The 21784-nt window shown below is 43.0% G+C and overlaps 1 protein-coding gene across 1 annotated transcript in view; it reads left to right on the top strand.

Moving 5' to 3' along the window:
- The window catches only part of LOC135538662 (protein TANC1-like), a 293087-nt gene that overhangs the window by 202141 nt on the left and 69162 nt on the right, over nt 1–21784 (top strand). The window contains 3 exon segments of the mRNA XM_064964546.1: nt 2950–3072; nt 6729–7010; nt 8747–8904. Coding sequence (XP_064820618.1) covers nt 2950–3072; nt 6729–7010; nt 8747–8904 — 563 coding nt within the window.

The raw sequence follows: 21784 nt of genomic DNA, 5'->3' as shown, positions 1-21784 counted from the left end.
ACAGGAGACAAAGAACAGAGGGATTCAAAGGGCAAAGCTGCACAAAAAATAACCGATTTTCATCAGAAAGGAACCTGTCACATCTGTGGAGCTTCAAAGCTGCTCCCAACATATTCATACACAATAACACATCAACCAGGAATGATCTGCTGCTGGAATAAGAAGAAGAGGAGAGAGAGAGAGAGAGACTGACTATTGGCACACTGTATAATATGTTGGGGCTTGAAAGAACAAATATAGAAACATGACTTTACAGCATTACATTTTGTGTATTTTTCTTCTCTTACGTTAGAGAGGATTGGCCATTTTTGTGTAGTGGGAAATGGTGCAGCCTTCGAGGAGCTCTGTCACAGGCGAAAATGTAAGAGCATCTAATGGCACAGTGCATCTGTGAGACGGCCCTAGTACCACTCTGAAACAAGTTACACTGCCTCCTTGGTTTTAGCACTAACAGACTGCTGCGAATATCTGTGTTGCAGCTTTGTATAAAGGGATACCAATTCCAATGGGTCTACTGAGAGCACGAAAGGGGTGGAGGGAGAGAGAGAAGGAGAGATGGGATGGTAATCTCACTGCAGTCCACGAATGTCAGCATGGGGCTTGAATGATGCGCTAGAGCTGGATCGCCGCGCAGACTTTCAACTTAACTTCTCTCTCCCTCCCTCCATCTCTTCTACTGTCCCCCTCCTTTCTGCCATCTCTCACTCCTCTCTTCCTTACATCATTCACTCTGCGGTTCACCCTACCCTCCTCCTCCTCTCTCCCAGTGCCCTGGTTTTGGCTCTTTCTTTTCTCTATCCCTCTTTCACTTTCTCTCTCCCTCCACTCCCTTTCCTCTCCCTCTCTGTATATACTGTATATATATCTCTCACTCTCTTTCTCCATCTCCCCCTCTCACCCTCCCCTCTCTCTCTGTGTGACAGCAGTACAGGGAGGATCATTGATTAATTCCTCTGCGAGTCCGGCTGCCTAGTGCAAACTGTAATCAGCCAGGAGAGCAGCTCTCATCACATTCCCGCCTTTCATTTCTTCTTTGGTTTATTCACCCACTTTTTCTCCTCCGCTTGCTAAAAATCTGTGTGAGGGGTGGGTAGAGGGAACATTCTCATAAAGCACCTGTATTCATTTTGCACGGAGCGCTGCTAATGCTGTGGATGTTGTGAGATAGGGAGAGGGAGAGAGAGCAATGCCTGTGGACTGCCAAGCCCAGTCACCAGTTGAATGCGGCCAGTGTGCCTGTAAATGGATGGGAGCGCTGGGGCAGAAGATTCACTTGGGTACCCTGATGAGCATCCAGCCCACTGGGGAGAATAATTCTCTGGAGCTTTTCCACAAAGGGCCTCCGCCCTGCCTGCCTTTCAGCCTGCCTGCTCCACGCCGGGAGTGTTTTTAAATACCTGCTGCTGTCCTGCCCAGCTCTCTGGCTCTGCTACCGCTGACCGACTGTAAGTAGCTACTTCAGCCTCTAGTGTGGTAATACCGGTGGGGGCCCACTGCCCAGCACTAACAGGTTGGCACTGTTGGGAGCATTGAGCTCAAGTGCAACAAACGGTTTAACATTCTGGCTGCATTGTGTGAAGTGATTTCTCACCGTGCATGCTGAATTAAAGTTATGCTGTCTCAGACTTGAGCTCTCATTTATTCTCATTTTAGAGCTGAAGTAAAATTCACATCATCAGGCTTGTGAAAAGTGAAACATAAAAGTGGCTGATCGTTGAGTTTTATTTTTGCCTATTAAAGTTCTATTGATTCCTATTAAAGTTTTATTGATGCCTATTAAAGTTCTGTTGATGCCTATTAAAGTTCTGTTGATGCGCGCTGCCTTCCCTGCGGGTTCCTAATTAGGAGAACATTCCTCCCAAGTAAGTTGGAGAAGAGAGTCGCATACTGTCCTGTCTGTCCTCCCAGCTCAGCTGAGGCAGATGGAGTAGAGAGAGAGAGAGGAGGGCTTTGATTTTCCTGTTAAAGGGACAATCAAGAATTGTTACATCCATTTAGCTGTTTAGCAAAAAAAAAAAACTGGTGTCTTTTCCGCATTGTTGTTGTTCCTTTAAACATGACAGCCAGGTCTCCATGGTGATTTCATTGTTGCCAGGAACCCCGAAGACCTTGTTTAACGTTGTCTGTCTTTGTCTGCATGTTGCTAGAGGATGCCGGCTCAGACGGTAGGTAGAGTTTGAGGTTGAATTTTATATAACAAACTGCTAGTGTTTATTATCACTTCTCATTCTGATCCAATGACAGTCATTCTTCCTTCATGGCTGTTTCTTCTCCTGTGGCTATAGGCTGCATGTTCTGTGAGTTCTCTCTGTAATGCTGCTGTAGCCTACTGTATGTTTTCATGCAGTAATCCCTGTAGTAAGGCTGGCTTTAGTGAGTAAATGTGTCTGTTGGCTCTGTGTTGTGTTCCTGACATCCATATTAATTTGCTGAGTCCCAAGTGGCACCATATTCCCTATAAAGTGAACTACTTTTCACCAGATGCACTATGGGCCCTGGTCTAAAGTATTGCACAATAAAGGGAATAGCGAGGCATTTGGGACGCGAGGCATTTGGATATTGCTCACCACCTGTCGGCTGTACTGTACCTGGCTGCCCAGTGCCCACACCACCTCCAGGGAACTGCCAATGCCAGGGTCCACTGCTCTGGCCAAACTCCCATTCACTTTCCTCTACCTGAAATCCTGCCATCGTCACCCTGGATCTGTGTCCCTGCTTCTTCTCTCTACTCCTCTTTTCTCTCTCTCAGCGTATTCCGGACAAACCCTGGATTAGAATTTATGACTTATTGACATGATTTCCCCCGTGACATGTTTGTCATCATTGGTTTTTGCTGGTGATCATTGTCTGTTCAGAGTAATCACCTAATAAAGGCTGAACTGCGAATCACGTCATCATTTTCGTGAAAAACACAATCTCATAGTTCTCTCTCTCTCTCTCTCTCTGTAGCCACCAGTTCCACCAAGCTGGAAGACCTGAGCTATCTTGATGAACAGCGTAATACTCCCCTGCGGACGTCCATTCGGCTGCCCTGGCATAACACAGGTGGGAGGGCACCACAAGACTCCAAAGGTACTGTTAAACAGCATGTACACCGAGACTATGTCCTAAATGGTACCCCATTCCCTATATAGTTCACTTCTTTTGACCAGGACCCTTTGTAGTGCACTATATAATAGGGAAAAGTGTGCCATTTGGATCACAGCCAAACAATAACTAGCTATTCTCCGGGATAGAATAAGGGCCAGCACAGTGCACACCAGAATTATAAACAAAACATAGGGAAAATGTAAACCTATTCCATAGATCACAGAGCAGCATATGCTACATGGCCAAAAGTATGTTTATTAATATGGAGTTGGTCCCCCCTTTGCTGCTGCTACTATTTAACCCTCTTTTAAAACCATCTCAGTTTTCTCTGCCGCTGTCAGTATAAAGTTGTTAGACTTATGTAAAATGTCCCTCTGGACATACATTTTTGCAACAGTCCACATTTATGAGCATTATGTGTTTGGCTTTCATTAGACACTGTAAGCAGTCTAATAGAAGCATTCATGTTTGTTAAATTGCAAACCTTTGCCATCCACCTCCATGATTTCCATTTAAATGCAGTTGAGCAGCTTCTCCAACTAAACTGCTATTCCCAGAGCTCAGTAGACGGAGGGGACTGGTGGTTGTCGGATAGTACGGCTAGTACTGATTTGTCCCTCTTATGCAGTCAAGGTGTGTGGGAGAGAGAAATAATCAGTGCTGAAGCTAGCTGCCCTGTTGAAGATTACTTACAAATGGTCCAAGCCAATGGAGCTAGCTGGTCATAGCTCAGACTAAGAGATGGAGAGAGAGAAAGAAAGAAAGACAGTGTAACGATTTTCTTCTGGGGAAAGAGAGGCGGATCCTGGATGAATGGCGGATCCTGGCTGACTGGCGGATCTGGAAGATCCTGGCGGATCCTGGCAGACTGGCGGATCCCGGCTGACTGGCGGATCCCGGCTGACTGGCGGATCCCGGCTGACTGGCGGATCCCGGCTGACTGGCAGTTCTGGCTGACTGGCAGTTCTAGCAGATCCAGGCTGACTGGCGGATCCTGGCTGACTGGCGGATCCTGGATGACTGGCGGATCCTGGCTGACTGGCAGTTCTGGCAGTTCTGGCTGACTGGCAGTTCTGGCAGATCCTGGCTGACTGGCAGTTCTAGCAGATCCAGGCTGACTGGCGGATCCTGGCTGACTGGCGGATCCTGGATGACTGGCAGATCCTGGCTGACTGGCAGTTCTGGCAGATCCTGGCTGACTGGCAGATCCTGGCTGACTGGCGGATCCTGGCAGATCCAGGCTGACTGGCGGATCCTGGCGGCTCCTGGCTGACTGGCGGCGCTGGGCAGACTGGCGGCGCTGGGCAGACTGGCGGCACTTGCGGCGCTGGGCAGACTGGCGGCGCTGGGCAGACTGGCGGCGCTAGGCAGACTGGGTAGCTCAGGCGGCGCTGGGCAGACGGGTAGCTCAGGTGGCGCTGGGCAGACGGGTAGCTCAGGCGGCGCTGGGCAGACGGGTAGCTCAGGCGGCGCTGGGCAGACGGGTAGCTCAGGCGGCGCTGGGGAGACGGGTAGCCCAGGCGGCGCTGGGCAGACGGGTAGCTCAGGCGGCGCTGGGCAGGAAGGCTCTGGCAGTGCTGGACCGAGGAGCTCTGGCGCCTCTGGAATGAGGGGCTCTGGCACCTCTGGAATGAGGGGCGGGAGCTCTGGCAGCGCCGGACGGGCGGGAGACTCCGGCTGCGCCGGAGAGGAAGGCTCCAGCCGCGCTGGACAGAGGGGCTCTGGCGCCTCTGGACTGAGGGGCTCTGGCGCCTCTGGACTGAGGGGCTCTGGCGCCTCTGGACTGAGGGGCGGAAACTCTGGTAGCGCCGGACAGGCGGGAGCACCTGTGTTGATGGGACGGAGAGACAGCCTGGTGCGGGGTGCCGGCACTGGTGTTACCGGGCTGGGGACACACACCTCAGGGTGAATGCTTTGCATACTACGCCAAATCAACTGCTCTCTCTCTTCACACTCCCCCAATTCTATTAACACCTCCTCGAGTGTCTCCTCAACTCCCATCCGTTCACTCTCCTCCATTCTGTCCAATAACTCCTCGACCCTCTCAGACTCAGCCCTCAGCTTCGCCGATAGCTCCGATAACATCCATGGCTCCTTACGGTTAACAGGGGGAGTTGGCTCAGGTCTGGCTCCTGACTCTGCCACACTCTCCCCTCCCAAGAAATTTTTGGGGGTGCCTCTCGGGCTTCCAGCCGCTCTGCCGTGCTAGCTCCTCATAATGCCGCCTCTCTGCTTTCGCTGCCTCCAGCTCGGCTTTGGGCAGCAATATTCCCCTGGCTCTGCCCAGGGTCCTTTCCCGTCAAGGATCTCCTCCCAAGTCCATTCTTCCAAATAGTGCAGCCTCTCCCACTGCTGCTGCTGCTGCTGTTGCTCCTGCTGCTGCTGCTTCTCCTGCTGCCTCTGTTGCTTCTCCTGCTGCTGCTTTTGCTGCTGCTGCTGTTGCTCCTGCTGCACCTGTCGCTTCTCCTGCTGCTGCTGTTGCCTCTGTTTACCACGCCGCTTGGTCCTTGGTTGGTGGGTGATTCTATAACGGTTTTCTTCTGGGGAAAGAGAGGCGGACCAGAACGCAGCGTGGTTACTTGAAGACATCTTTAATAAAGATGAACAATCTACAAAACAAGAAATGTGAAGAAAAAAACAGCCCTATCTGGTGCAACAAACACAGAGACAGGAACAATCACCCACAAAACAGGCTACCTAAATATGGTTCCCAATCAGAGACAATGACTAACACCTGCCTCTGATTGAGAACCATATCAGGCCAAACATAGGAATAGACAAACCAGACACACAACATAGAATGCCCACCCAGCTCACGTCCTGACCAACACTAAAACAAGGAAAACACACACGAACGATGGTCAGAACGTGACAGACAGAGAGAGAGGGAAAATACAGAGAGAGGGGGGAAAGATAGAGAGGGCAATGATGAAGACAGAGAGAGAGAGAGCTACAGAGGAAAAATAGCCCATTCTTTCTCTAGCTGTGCGGTGGACACTGACTGCAGTCCAGGCATATCCTCTCCTCCCCTCAACAGCCCTGAGAGAGTGTTTGGCCTGCAGCAGGTGCTTTATTGCCTGGTTGACAGTCAGCACTTATCACACTGCAACCGCCGTAGACAGACAGATGGTTATTATGATCAACTGATATTAATGTTCCTCAAATGGTTTGTGAATGAATGGTGTGACAATGAGACACACAAAGACGGTTCAGATGTTTACAGGAGAAAAATGTTGTTTTCAATCTGATTATCCTGGATGATACTCCGGCAAAATGACGCAATATGATACAATGTTTAACATTTCTGTGGATTGCAAACCTGACACATACACACGCCACGGCAAGACGTGCACATCCAGATGAGAGATAAATTAGCATGCGGAGGCCAAGCTTTCAGAGAAAACAGATGAAAGATGTGTAAGGTAGACAGTACAGGTGTAAACAGTGTTTCAGATGGAGACGTTCCCTAATCAGTGACTGAATTGGTTTCGAGGCTTGGCTTCACACCAGCTAGGGAATAAATGTCTGTCTATTTATTCACTCTCACGCCTAGCTAAATGTATGATTCATTATATATGCCCTCTTTTCTTATGAACTTTCAGTTGGTAAATGTTTGTCTTTTATTTGGTTTCTTCCAGCACGCTTCGCTCCCTACAAGACGGTGGACATCATGCTCAAGCCGCTGCTGTTCGAGGTGCCCAGCATCACCACAGACTCTGTGTTTGTGGGCCGCGATTGGCTCTTCCAGCAGCTGGAGGACGTTCTGAAGGGCGACGGTTGCGAGGAGAGCCGCGGCGCCGTGGTTGTGGGCAATGTGGGCTTCGGCAAGACGGCTATCATCTCCCGCCTGGTGGCGCTCAGCTGTCACGGCGGCCGCATGCGGCAGATCGCCTCTAACAGTCCCAGCTCATCACCCAAAAGTAAGAAATAACCCGTAGTTACATTTCAAATGGTACCCTATTCCCTATTTAGTGCACTCCTTTTGACCAGGACACATCCACAGTCATGCACTGCCTGGACCAAATGTGACCTAATCCTCCTCCTCATCATCATTCATGTTGGGTGCTCTTGTGTACATAGACATGTCAGGGACTTACAGAAAGGAGATTAGACTGTGGGCTGAAATAATGTGTGGTTAAATCCATCAACATGTACAGTAGTGACATGAAATGTCCAGGAACTATGTAGCCCAACACGTCAATCATCTAGGTTCTGACAGGAAGTGATACAGATAGGTATAAAGTTTTCACTTGGCAGAAAAAATATGTACTCTATTGTTCAAATGTTTCAGGTCACTTTGAAATGTCCTTGTTTTTGAAAGAAAAGCCATTTTTTTTTGCCCTTTAAAATAACATCAAATTGATCAGAAATACAGTGTAGACATTGTTAATGTTGTAAATGACAGAGGCCCATTATCAGCAACCATCACTCCTGTGTTCCAATGGCATGTTGAGTTAGCTAATCCAAGTTTATAATTTTAAAAGGCTAATTGAGCATTAGAAAACATTTTTGTAATTATGTTAGCACAGCTGAAAACTGTTATCCTGATTAAAGAAGAAATAAAACTGCCCTTCTTTTGACTAGTTGAGTATCTGGAGCATCAGCATTTGTGGGTTTGATTGCAGCTTCGAAATGGCCAGAAACAAATACATTCTTCTGAAACTGGTCAGTCTATTCTTGTTCTGTGAAATGAAGGCTATTCCATGTGAGAAATTACCAAGAAACTGAAGATCTCGTACAACGCTGTGTACTACTCCCTTCACAGAACAGCGCAAACTGGTTCTAATAGAAAGCGGAGTGGGAGGCCCCAGTGCACAACTGAGCAAGAGGACAAGTACATTAGAGTGTCTAGTTTGAGAAACTGACGCCTCACAAGTCCTCAACTGGCAGCTTCATTAAATAGTACCCGTAAAACACCAGTCTCAATGTCAACCGTGATGAGGCGACTCTGGGATGCTGGCCTTCTAGGCAGAGTGGCAAAGAAAAAGCCATATTTCAGACTGGCCAATAAAAATAAAATATTAATATGGGCAAAAGAACACAGGCAATGGACAAAGGAACTCTGCCTAGAAGGCCAGCATCCCGGACTGGTGTTTTGCGGGTACTATTTAATGAAGCTGTCCAGCGACAATTGTCATTTACAACATTAACGTTGTCTACACTGTATTTCTGATCAATTTGATGTTATTTTAATGTACAAAAAAGGTGCTTTTCTTTTAAAAACAAGGACATTTCTAAGTGACCCCAAACTTTTGAACAGTAGTGTAATTGTAATGCTACAGACTACTGTATGTTTCTGAATACAGAAGGGCACAGCCTTGGTTGCATTGATGTCATTTCTATGCTTTCTCGAGTTGGTAAATTCTGAATACTATATGCTATGCATACGTCTTCCACACAATCTCACAAGGTTATTCTGTACGAATGAAAATACATTTTCATTGTGAGAGTAAGAACTGATTTGTCAAACAATGAAAAGTTAGTCCCAAACAGCAGCCAATTCCCTATATAGTGTGCTGCTTTTGACAAGTAAAAAGTAGTGCACTATTGGAAATGGGTGCCATTTAGGATGCAGCCATGGTTGCACCTGAATAGTCTTTACAGTGAGTCTTCCTGTTGACGGACGACCCTGCTTCCCTCCCGCTCTTCCTTTTAGATGGTGGGGACCCCCAGAGCACCGACCTCCCCCTCAGCCAGCCCCCTCAGCCCACCCCTCCACCCAGCGCCACCAACACCATGCGGAACAACAGCTGTCCCGGCACCCCTGAGGTCCAGAGACGCAAGGAGGAGGCCGTCAAACGCCTGGCCACCAAGGTACTGGAGGCTCACATTGCCAGATCACAGTTCATAGCCCAACCCAACAATTGGGAATGTTGTTGCTGTGACTTTCTTTGTCCCAGATCACCTATAGAGCTCTGGTCAAAAGTAGCACTATATAGGGAATATGGTGCAATTTGGGACATACCCTTTGAGATTATAAAATTACTTCTGGTCTATTTTTTAAGTTGTTCTTCTGTAAGTTTGCATGGAAATGTATTTATTACACATGATGGCTTTGGGGCATTGTGTCATTTCACCGGTCAGGTTCAAAGTAGACATTTTGTTACTGGGAAGTGCATCTTGGTGCTCAGAATAGCAAGAAGTCAACGAGAGTGTCTATACCTTAACACTAGAACCGTGAAAGCAGTCATTTTGACTGATCATTAATATTATTTATTTATTATTTTTTAAGTCATGTCCGTCCGTCCCTGTCCTTGTCTTTTCCTAAATAAGTCTATATAACACAGTCAGTGTTAGAATCTTAATATCACAAACATGACTGTTTTATGGTTTTCCCCCGTTGCCCTCCTTCTCCCAAGATTAAGGCCAGCTCCGCTCCACTCCTTCTTCCGATAGTTGAAAGTGCCCAGAGCTGATAATCACCCCAATAATTGCTTTGAATCGGAACCTAAACTATACTGAAACTAATTTCACACATTTAAAAAAATATTAAATGAATTAAGTAAAGTATGATGGGGAGAAAGTGGGAGAATGGGTGAGATGATGAGTGAGGGGAAGGGAACGATACATAATTATATAATCAACTATTTTAAATTAAGATCAGGGTGGCCCATTCTATTGTATTGATCCATGCTAATTATAATCTTAAAATGGTACAGTGCTTCAGAAAGTATTCACACCCCTTGACTTTTTCCACATTTTGTTGTGTTATAGCAGGAATTTAAAATGGATTAAAATGCGATATTTTTTTTGTCACTGGCCTACACACAAGAACCCATAGTGTCAAAGAGGAATGATGTTTTTCACATTTTTACAAATTAATTAAAAATAAAAAGCTGAATTATCTTCAGTCAATATGTATTCAAGCCCTTTGTCATGGAAAGCCTATGGCCATTCCAATACCTTGACTTTGCTGTCCTTAAGCCATTTTGCCACAACTTTGGAAGTATGCTTGGGTCATTGTCCATTTGGAAGACCCATTTGCGACCAAGCTTTAACTTCCTGACTGATGTCTTTAGATGTTGCTTCAATATATCCACATATGTTTTCACATAACTTTCCTCATGATGCCATCTATTTTGTGAAGTGCACCAGTCCCTCTTGCAGCAAAGCACCCACACAAGATGATGCTGCCACCCCAGTGCTTCACAGTTGGATGGTGTTCTTCGGCTTGCAAACATCCCTCTTTTTCCTCCAAACATAACGATGGTCATTATGGTCAAACAGTTCTATTTTTGTTTCATCAGACCAAAGGACATTTCTCCAAAAAGTACGTTTTTTGTCCCCATGTGCTTGTTGCAATGCGTAGTCTGGCTTTTTTATGGCGGTTTTGGAGCAGTGGCTTCTTCCTCGCTGAGTGGCCTTTCAGGTTATGTCGATATAGGACTTGTTTTACTGTGGATATAGATACTTCTGTTCCTGTTTCCTCCAGCATCTTCACAAGGTCCTTTGCTGTTGTTCTGGGATTGATTTGCACTTTTCGCAAACAAAGTACATTCATCTTTAGGAGACAGAACGTGTCTCCTTCCAGAGCGGTATGACGGCTGTGTGGTCCCATGGTGTTTATACTTGTGTACTATTGTTTGTACAGATGAACGTGATACCTTCAGGCGTTTGGAAATTGCTCCCAAGGATGAACCAGACTTGTGTAGATCTACAATTTATTTTTCTGAGGTCTTGATTTCTTTTGACTTTCCCATGATGTCAAGCAAAGAGGCACTGAGTTTCAAGGTAGGCCTTGAAATACATCTACAGGTACACCTTCAATTGACTCAAATGATGTCAATTAGCCTATCAGAAGCTTCTAAAGCCATGACATAATTTTCTGGAATTTTCCAAGCTGTTGAAAGGCACAGCCAACTTAGTGCATGTAAACTTCTGACCCACTGGAATTGTGATAGATTATTTCACTTATAATTCACTCTATCTGTAAACAATTGTTTGAAAAATTACACAAACCATATGTCCTAACCGACTTGCCAAAACTATAGTTTGTTAACAAGATATTTGTGGAGTGATTGAAAAACAAGTCTTAATGACTCCAACCTAAGTTATGTAAACGTCCGACCTCAACTGTATGTTCAGGAGTAAAAATGTGCGTAACACTAGCAGCGACTGGCCTTTCAGCCTGTAAGTACCTGCTAGGGAACGTTGCCACATATCAACCCGCAAGGTGTGCAAACATAAGCACCAAGGCTTGTTAAATAGTGAAGAATCAATTGTATAGCATGATATGCATGAATAAATATTTGTGGAAATGCACAGTATATCCATGTATAAATTTAACAACAGTATTTTTATTTTTAAATAGTCATGGATATGTTTTTTTTATAAATATGCAAATTCCTAGTGAAAATGTAGGCCTGAAGCCAATTCTTGACACTTCCAACCGATGACTCATCAATATTCTAACGGTCTAGTAAATACATTTCATATATGCTATCTGAAGAATAATAATTTAGTGGTGTTTTTAAAGGTCTTAAGTAACATTAGAAAACCATAAAACTATTATTACAAAGAACATCATTTCATTTTTATTAGTTTATGTTACTCTAGGCTATAAGTAATAACAAAAAACACTAGTTCGTCCATCACAACAAAGTCCGTAATAATTTAGTTTTGTCAGGTCTAAAGAAACATTGTGGAAATAAGAACATGTATTTAAAAGAAAACAGAATAGTGAATTTGGTAATTTGCTGAATGCATAGATTGTGCAGATGGAAAAAGTGACATTTGGAAATAGAATTGCACCTCTGAATTTTGAGAGTTATTTGACAAATGTAATTGTCATAGAAACTGCAGAATATGCTCTTTTTGATACTATACAGAAATCAAAATGTTTTACCTGCATGTGACTCTGAAGGACGATTTGATTAACTGATGATCCTTTCCCTGCATCTGTCATTTCCATGCTATGCCCATCTCTTCATGTACAATTTGACAACTGATAATATTGTCACTCATCAGACTATTGTCAATTTAATCTAGTCTATATTCTAACTCTTATGTGTGAAATTAGTTTAGGTGTAGTTTCGATGGGCCGCTGTGCTGGCTGACTGACATTGTTTGCTTCCCCTATCAACTTGGATAGTCAAGGATATGTTTTGCATTATTCTAAAGGCCTACTGCATGTTTTTCGTAGCATGTTTTCGTTTCCCTTACTGTAAATGTGATTAGTAATAAAAAACTGTCCCATAACGGCTTATTTTTACAAAGTAAAACTTAAAACAGAATGGTATCAACCCGCAAGGTGCGTGGTCAAGTTACTAACATGTGCACCAACGATGATAAATAGATATAACACAAACTCATCATTATACTATTGTTGTTCATAATTAAATCAATATCTTCTCCCTCCTTACCATTTAGTTAGGCCTCATTTAAATTTGATTCTAAAGTAATGTGCACAATTATCTCCTTTCATCCATTTGTCATTCATTCAGTGGGCTGGCATCGTTTGCTGGCATCGTTTGCTTCCCTTCAAGTCCCTTCTCATCAATTAGGATAGAGTCAAGATATGTTTTGCGTTATTCTAAAGGCCTACTGCAACACATAGTTATAGTAAATAAAACAATTCCATATCAGCTTATTTTTACAAAGTAAAACAAAAGGAAAATATATCAACCTGCAAGTCAAATTATTTGCTATAAACATGAGCGCCAAAGCTGACAAATAGGCATAACAAACTCATCATTACACTATTGTCTTTCTAAATTAAATCAACCTCTTCACCTTCCTTGTCATTCAGCAAGGCCTAATTTAAATCAAATTGTGAAGTAACCTGCACAATTATCTCCCATTCATCCATTTGTCATTCAGTGAGGCGAGAGAGGCGCATTAGCACCTGGCTTGGTACCAACATCCTACAGCGCATTTGTCTTGGCCCATTAAGGTGGTACTAGGTGTGGAAACAACAGGTAAAAGAGCTCTAAATGCTTTTCAGTTTGGCATTTAAAGATTCTGACAACTGAGCAATGTAAAATGCAAACATTTAGTAAAAGTCAGGGAAGGTGCAGGAGGAAGCTTTTTCTTTTGCCTTTATGTTTTATTTACAAATCAAACATCAGTAGCCGTTGACCTATGGCGGTTTTAGTGTTAACAAGTCACATAAGTTGCACTCTGTGTGCAATAATATTTTTTTACATGATTTTGAATGACTACCTCATCTCTACTCCACACATGCAATTATATGTAAGGTCCCTCAGGAGAGCAGTGAATTTCAAACACAGATTCAACCACAAACACCAGGGATGTTTTCCAATGCCTCGCAAAGAAGGGCACCTATTAGTACAGTAGATGGGTAAAAAAGCAGACCTTGAATATCCCCTTGATCACGGTGAAGTTATTAATTACACTTTAGATAGTGTATCAATACACCAAGTCACTACAAAGATACAGGCGTCCTTCCTATCTCAGTTGCCGGAGAGGAAGGAAACTGCTCAGGGATTTCACCATGATGCCAATGGCGACTTTAAAACAGTTACAGAGTTTAATGGCTGTGATAGTTGAAAACTGAGGATGGATCAACAACATTGTAGTTTACTCCACAATACTAATCTAATTGACAGAGTGAAAATATTTTCCTGAATACAACAAAGTGATATGTTTGGGGCAAATCCAATACAACACATTGCCACTCTCCGTATTTGTAAGCGAAGTGGTGGCTGCATCATGTTATGCTTGTAATCGTTAAGGACTGGGGAGTTTTTCAGGATAAAATATAAATGGAATGGAGCCAAGCACCGGCAAAACTCTAGAGGAAACCCTGGTTCATTCGGCTTGCCACCAGACACTGGGAGATTAGTTGACCTTTCAGCATGAGAATAACCTAAAACACAAGGCCAAGTCTACACTGGAGTTGCTTACCAAGAAGACAGTGAATGTTACTGAATAGCCGATTTACAGTTTTGACTTAAATCTTCTTGAAAATCTATGGCAAGACCTGAAAATGGCTGTCTAGCAATGATCCAACAACCAATTTGACATAACTTGAAGAATATTGACTAATGGGCAAATGTTGCACAATCCAAGTCTGGAAAGCTCGTAGAGACCTACCCTGAAAAACTCACAGCTGTAATCGCTGCCAAAGGTGCTTCTACAAAGTATTGACTCAGGGGTGTCAATACTTGTGAAAATGTGTTATTTCTGTATTTCATTTTCAATAAATTTGCAAACATTTTTACAAACATGTTATTACTTTCTCATAATGGGGTGTTGTGTGTAGATGGGGGGAAAACAATCTAATACATTGTGAATTCAGGCTGGGGAATAATTGAAAGTGTATGAATACTTTCTGAAGGCACTGTGTGCACCCTATATCAGTCCACTGAATCAAAGCAGTCTTATCAATCTCTTCCGGGCTATTTGGAGTATGCTACACAGTGAGAGCGTGCGTAATTTTACATGCTGAGCGGCTTTCAATATCTGTGAAAATATCCACATCGGGCAGCAAGTGATCGAGAGTCAGAGAATGTGGTGATGGGGCTTGTGGAACCTCACGTTGGCAAGGGGAGAAATGTCACCATGAACAATTTCCTAACTTTACTGTCATTGGTGAACAATTTGCTTGCTTGCAAAGAAAACTAATCTGGCCGGCACCATGAACAACTGAAATCCATCTGATGCCGTTGTGTGAAGATGCACACAATATAAGCACGAGCTGACAAAACATTTGACTCACTGCCTCAATTTGGTCTTATGTAGCAAAATTTGAAATGGTGTTTTTTACATTGGATAAAAGGAGAGACTCAGAGCTAGAAAATTGTATATCATACACTACAGTTGAGGAACAATGGAAAAGTAATTCTGCTTTGAATGTTGATAAACTTGTAACCCCACTTTTGAGAAAATGGCCCTAGAATATTGTGGTACACCTACTTTACTGAAGAGCTCTTCTTTGTCTACACCATTCAGCATTGTTCACACCCTCTTAAGACTTAGCCCCACCCACCTCTTTAAGGATTCACTTGTGAGGCCATGTGCCAAACAGAGTGAGTAGTGTAGTAAATAACCAAAGATTTCAAGTCTAAAAGTGGTAAAAGTAATAGCAAAAAGTAGTAGTAAAAATACACTTAATCTATATCCTAATCTGACTTTGGTGTTGTTCTTCAAAATGTGGTCATGTTGTTCTTCACATTACCGTCTCTGGTAAACACACTATATCAAGTAAAATCAAATTGTATGTCACATGCAGAGGATGCAGAAGGTGTATACAGTACATTTACTTGCATATTTGCATAGTAGCAATATCAAAAATAGTGTTGAGTTAAAAAATATTGTATAAATATTAGATTATTCTTACTCAGACACACTTGTCTAAATTGATGGGTCATGTGAAAGAAATGTGACAACCACCCACCAGCCACATCTACCTAAGTGGATGGGTAACTATTGTCTAGACATGTACAGTGCATTCGTAATGTATTCAGGCCCCTTCACTTTTTCCACATTTTGTTACGCTACAGCCTTAATCTAAATTGGATTAAATCTACACACAATACCCTATAATGACAAAACGAAAACAGGTTTTTAGACATTTTTGCACACAAAAAACAAATGTATTTATATATATCTTATTTACATAAATATTTAGACCTTTTGTTATGAGACTCGAAGAAGGGCCTTGGTCAGGGAGAACCCGAGGGAGTTCTCTGCAGCTCTCCACCAATCAGGCCCTATTGGTAGAGTGGCCAGATGGAAGCCACTCCCCAGTAAAAAGCACATTACAGCTCGCTTGGAGATTGCTAAAAGGCACCTAGATGACTCTCAGACCATGAGTAACAAGATTCTCTGGTCTGATGAAACCAAGTTTTAAATATTTGGCCTAAATGCCAAGCGTCACGTCTGGAGGAAACCTGGCACCATCCCTACGAATGAAACATGGTGGTGGAGGCATCATGCTGTTGGGATGTAGAGGCAGGGACTAAGAGCCTAGTCAGGATTGAGGGAAAGATGAATGGAGCAAAGTACAGTGATATCATTGATGAAAACCTGCTCCAGATCACTCAGGACCTCAGACTGGGGCAAAGGTTCACCTTCCAACAGGACAACAACCCTAAGCACACAGCCAAGACAATGCAGGAGTGGCTTCTATACAAGTCTCTGAATGTCCTTGAGTGGCCCATCCAGAACCCAGACTTGAACCCGATCAAACATCTCTGGAGAGACCTGAAAATAGCTGTGGAGCTATGCTCCACATCCAACATGACAGAGCTTGAGAGGATCTGCAGAGAAGAATGGGAGAAACTCCCCAAATACAGGTGTTCCAAACTTGTAGCGTCATACCCAAGAAGACTCATGGCTGTAATCGCTGCCAAAGGTACTTCAACAAAGAAGTGATTAATGGGTCTGAATACTTATGTAAGTACTTTTTAATACATTTGCAAAAATGTGAAATCTTATTTTGGTTTGTCATTAGGGGTATTGTGTGTAGATTGATGAGGGGAAAAAATAATCATTGAATCGACTTTAGGATAAGGCTGTAAAGTAACAAAATGTGGAAATAGTCAAGGAGTCTGAATACTTTCCAAATGCTCTGTACATGTCGAGACACGTTGTGTCAAGTCAATCTGGTTCACACTGATCGTAGTGGTAGTCCATAATACATTTTCCCCACTGATCTTTGTCTATAGCGCCTGCTAAAATTCAGGGCAGTAATGTTGTTTAGTACAGTCCATGTTGTTGAGGGCAGTCCAATGTTATATCTTTTACATGGACAGAAACATTCTATATGGTAGACCAATCCAAACTCATTTCTAGGCATGTCCAGCCCATCCATTATCTCAGCTAATCATGGCTAGCGGGAAGGTCCCTGTCTTTTTCCGCAGATTAACCAACTAGGCTCATAATTTAACTATTTTATTTGTATTCACAGATGGCATACACGTTTATTTTGAAGGTACATGAAAGTTCACATGTTCCCGAAAGCATTTTGATAAAAAATGTAATAAAATGTTCAAATTGACAGTTATATTCGTTATAATGCCATTATTGCTTTTGTGCCGAGTTTCACTATTTATAAAGGCCACTTGGTACTTATTATGATGTTTTGGCTACTGATGTTTTCATAATTTCAGCAGTTTTACAGATGCACGTATTCTCTTCTCTCTGTCTACTTCTTCTGCCCTTCATTTCATCCCACTGTAGATTGGGGAGGGAGGCTGTGGCGCCTCCCTGAATCATGTCCTTTCATATCGAGGCTGGGTTTCCTTTAGTATTCATGAGGTTTTGTCAAAAAAACATAACAGACCGTGCGGCACTCAGTTCATTTATGTTTGTTTACATTAATTTATTTGTATCTGAAGCAAGTTAATTAAAACATGTCCCTGGGGTCCTGGATGTTTATTGAAGACAATCACACAGAGTCCCCATTAAATGAATTCTCACATCATAGGCCCGTTTGATTTGCAGCGAGCTCTGAGCTTAGTTAAATAATCATTCCTCTTGATTCTCCCTCATCAAATGGACTTCAAATCCAATGCGAAGTCACTCAGGCCCAATTTTCACCTTGGCAGCTCCAATACAATGGAGAGGGAGAGAGTGAGAAGCTCATTCTGGATCCTTAACATGTTGTGATTGCTACTGCACACTTCTGTCACTCACAGAGATAGGCAAATGATGTGTCAGGCCAGACTCCCCTAGGACTCGTCTCTGGTTGCGTCCCAAATGGCACCCTATTCCCTATATGGTGCGCTACTTTTGACGAGCGTCTTATGCACAATAAAGGGAAATAGTGTGCCATTTAGGACAACATGAGTGTTGCCAGGGTAACATGTTAGTAGTATGGTCAGAAAGACCTCAGGTTGGGTAAATTGTCCAAATGGCTGTGGCTCACAGTTCACAACATGAATATAGCAGCTTCCTACAACCTGAGGTGACTTGTCAATACAGAATGGCTTATTAATCGGTTTATTTACAGTGCATTCGTAAAATATTCAGACCTCTTCCAGTTTTCCACATTTTCTTACATTACAGCCTTATTCTAAAATTGATTAAATATGTTTTTTCCTCATCAATCGACACAAAATACCCCATGAACACAAAGCTTAAACAGGTTTTTAGACATTTCTGCAAATTTATAAAAAAATAATTAAAAAATACCTTATTTACTTAAGCATTTAGACCCTTTGGTATGAGACTCGAAATCGAGTTTAGGTGCATCCTGTTCCCATTGATCAATCTTGAGATGTTTCTACAACATGATTGAAGTCCACCTGTGGTAAATTCAACTGATTGGACATGATTTGGAAATGTACACACCTGTCTATGTAAGGTCCCACAGTTGAAAGTGTATGTCAGAGCAAAAACCAAGCCATGAGGTTGAAGGAATTGTCCGTAGAGCTCCGAGACAGGATTGTGTCGAGGCCCAGATCTGGGGAAGGGTACCAAAAAAATGTCTGCAGCACTGTAGGTCCCCAAGAACACAGTGGCCTCCATCATTCTTAAATGGAATACGTTTGGAACCACCAAGACTCTTCCAAGAGCTGGCCAAACTGAGCAATCGGGCGAGAAGGGCCTTGGTCAGGGAGGTGACCAAAATCCCAAGGGTCACTCTGACAGAGCTCCAAAGTTCCTCTGTGGAGATGGGAGAACATTCCAGAAGGACAACCATCTCTGCAGCCCTCCACCAATCAGGCCTTTATGGTAGAGTGGGCAGATGGAAGCCACTTCTCAGTAAAAGGCACGAGTCTGAAGGACTCTCAGACCATGAGAAACAATATTCTCTGGTCTGACGAAACCAAGATTGAACTCTTTGGCCAGAATGCCAAGCGTCACGTCTGGAGGAAACCTGGCACCATCCTTACGGTGAAGCATGGTGGTGGCAGCAACATGCTTTGGGGTGATTTTCAGTGCCAGGGACTGGGAGACTAGTCAGGTTCGAGGTTTTAGGTTGAAATTGAATTGAACAGTATAAAACAATCAGAATGGAGAAAGACCCATTGAAATAATTTAGAATATATGTGTTGCCACCCTATGGTCACACACTAATCTTTAAGCAAATTTAGAACTTTTATAAATCAAAAACATAAAATACCGTCATACCATCAAAATGTTGAAAAATACCATGATATGATATTTTGGCCATATCGTACATCACTGGGCCGAGCTCCGTACAATCTAGGACCTCTATGTCAGGTGGTGCCAAAAACTCCAGCCATCCAAGCCATGGACTGTTAACTCTGCTACCATCCGAAAAACGGTACCGGAGCATCGGCTCTGGGACAAACAGGCTTCGAGACCGCTTCTACCCCCAAGCCATAAGACTGATATACAGTGCCTTGCGAAAGTATTCGGCCCCCTTGAACTTTGCGACCTTTTGCCACATTTCAGGCTTCAGACATAAAGATATAAAACTGTATTTTTTTGTGAAGAATCAACAACAAGTGGGACACAATCATGAAGTGGAACAACATTTATTGGATATTTCAAACTTTTTTAACAAATCAAAAACTGAAAAATTGGGCGTGCAAAATTATTCAGCCCCCTTATGTTAATACTTTGTAGCGCCACCTTTAGCTGCGATTACAGCTGTAAGTCGCTTGGGGTATGTCTCTATCAGTTTTGCACATCGAGAGACTGACATTTTTTCCCATTCCTCCTTGCAAAACAGCTCGAGCTCAGTGAGGTTGGATGGAGAGCATTTGTGAATAGCAGTTTTCAGTTCTTTCCACAGATTCTCGATTGGATTCAGGTCTGGACTTTGACTTGGCCATTCTAACACCTGGATATGTTTTTTTTTTAACCATTCCATTGTAGATTTTGCTTTATGTTTTGGATCATTGTCTGGTTGGAAGACAAATCTCCGTCCCAGGCTCAGGTCTTTTGCAGACTCCATCAGGTTTTCTTCCAGAATGGTCCTGTATTTGGCTCCATCCATCTTCCCATCAATTTTAACCATCTTCCCTGTCCCTGCTGAAGACAAGCAGGCCCAAACCATGATGCTGCCACCACCATGTTTGACAGTGGTGATGGTGTGTTCAAGGTGATGAGCTGTGTTGCTTTTACGCCAAACATAACGTTTTGCATTGTTGCCAAAACGTTCAATTTTGGTTTCATCTGAGCAGAACACCTTCTTCCAAATGTTTGGTGTGTCTCCCAGGTGGCTTGTGGAAAACTTTAAACAACACTTTTTATGGATATCTTTAAGAAATGGCTTTCTTCTTGCCACTCTTCCATAAAGGCCAGATTTGTGCAATATACGACTGATTGTTGTCCTATGGACAGAGTCTCCCACCTCAGCTGTAGATCTCTGCCATTCATCCAGAGTGATCATGGGCCTCTTGGCTGCATCTCTGATCAGTCTTCTCCTTGTATGAGCGGAAAGTTTAGAGGGACGGCCAGGTCTTGGTAGATTTGCAGTGGTCTGATACTCCTTCCATTTCAATATTATCGCTTGCACAGTGCTCCTTGGGATGTTTAAAGCTTGGGAAATCTTTTTGTATCCAAATCCGGCTTTAAACTTCTTCACAACAGTATCTCGGACCTGCCTGGTGTGTTCCTTGTTCTTCATGATGCTCTCTGCGCTTTTAACGGACCTCTGAGACTATCACAGTGCAGGTGCATTTATACGGAGACTTGATTACACACAGGTGGATTGTATTTATCATCATTAGTCATTTAGGTCAACATTGGATCATTCAGAGATCCTCACTGAACTTCTGGAGAGAGTTTGCTGCACTGAAAGTAAAGGGGCTGAATAATTTTGCACGCCCAATTTTTCAGTTTTTGATTTGTTAAAAAAGTTTGAAATATCCAATAAATGTCGTTCCACTTCATGATTGTGTCCCACTTGTTGTTGATTCTTCACAAAAAATACAGTTTTATATCTTTATGTTTGAAGCCTGAAATGTGGCAAAAGGTCGCAAAGTTCAAGGGGGCCGAATACTTTCGCAAGGCACTGTATATAGCTATAAGTCTGCAAAATACTGTAGTTAATTAATAGTTACCTGTACTATCTGCACTGCCCCTATCTTGCATTTACTCTATGCACACTCATAAGACTATTCTGTATATACACACTATATATACTGACACTCACACAAAACCCACACATCCAGTACCAGTCATTTGTCAAAGAGAAATTATGTTTTTTGAAATGTTTACAAAGTTAATTTGTGGAATTTCTTTGCTTCTTAAGGCGTTTGAGCCAATCATTTGTGTTTTGACAAGTTTGATGTGGTATACAGAAGATAACCCTATTTGGTAAAAGACCAAGTCCATATTATGGCAAGAACAGCTCAAATAATCAAATAGAAACTAAAGAAACTTCACAAATGTACTTTTAACAAGGCAAACCTGTTAATTGAAATGCATTCCAGGTGACTATCTCATGAAGCTGGTTGTTAGAATGCCGACAGTGTACAAAAGCTGTCATCAAGGCAAAGGCTACTTTGAAGAATCTCAAATATAAAATATATTTTGATTAGTTTAACACTTTTTTGGTTACAACATGATTCCATGTGTTATTTCATAGTTTTGATGTCTTCACTATTATTCTACAATGTAGAATATGTAAAAATAAAGAAAATCTCTGGAATGAGTAGATGTGCCCAAACCTTTGACTGATGCTAATTATTCACAAAAGTAGTGCACCGGGCATTTAATAATCCTGAACCAACATGCAGCATGGGCAACCCCCCCCCACCCACCATTGGAGAAAGACATTGCAGCACCCCCTCACCCCAAACTTCTTCCC

The sequence above is a fragment of the Oncorhynchus masou genome, unplaced genomic scaffold (assembly GCF_036934945.1).
Source record: "Oncorhynchus masou masou isolate Uvic2021 unplaced genomic scaffold, UVic_Omas_1.1 unplaced_scaffold_16___fragment_2___debris, whole genome shotgun sequence".
In the NCBI taxonomy this organism is placed as follows: Eukaryota; Metazoa; Chordata; class Actinopteri; order Salmoniformes; family Salmonidae; genus Oncorhynchus; species Oncorhynchus masou.
The sequence above is the reverse complement of the archived record's forward strand: the minus strand, read 5'-3'. Positions and strand labels throughout refer to the sequence as shown.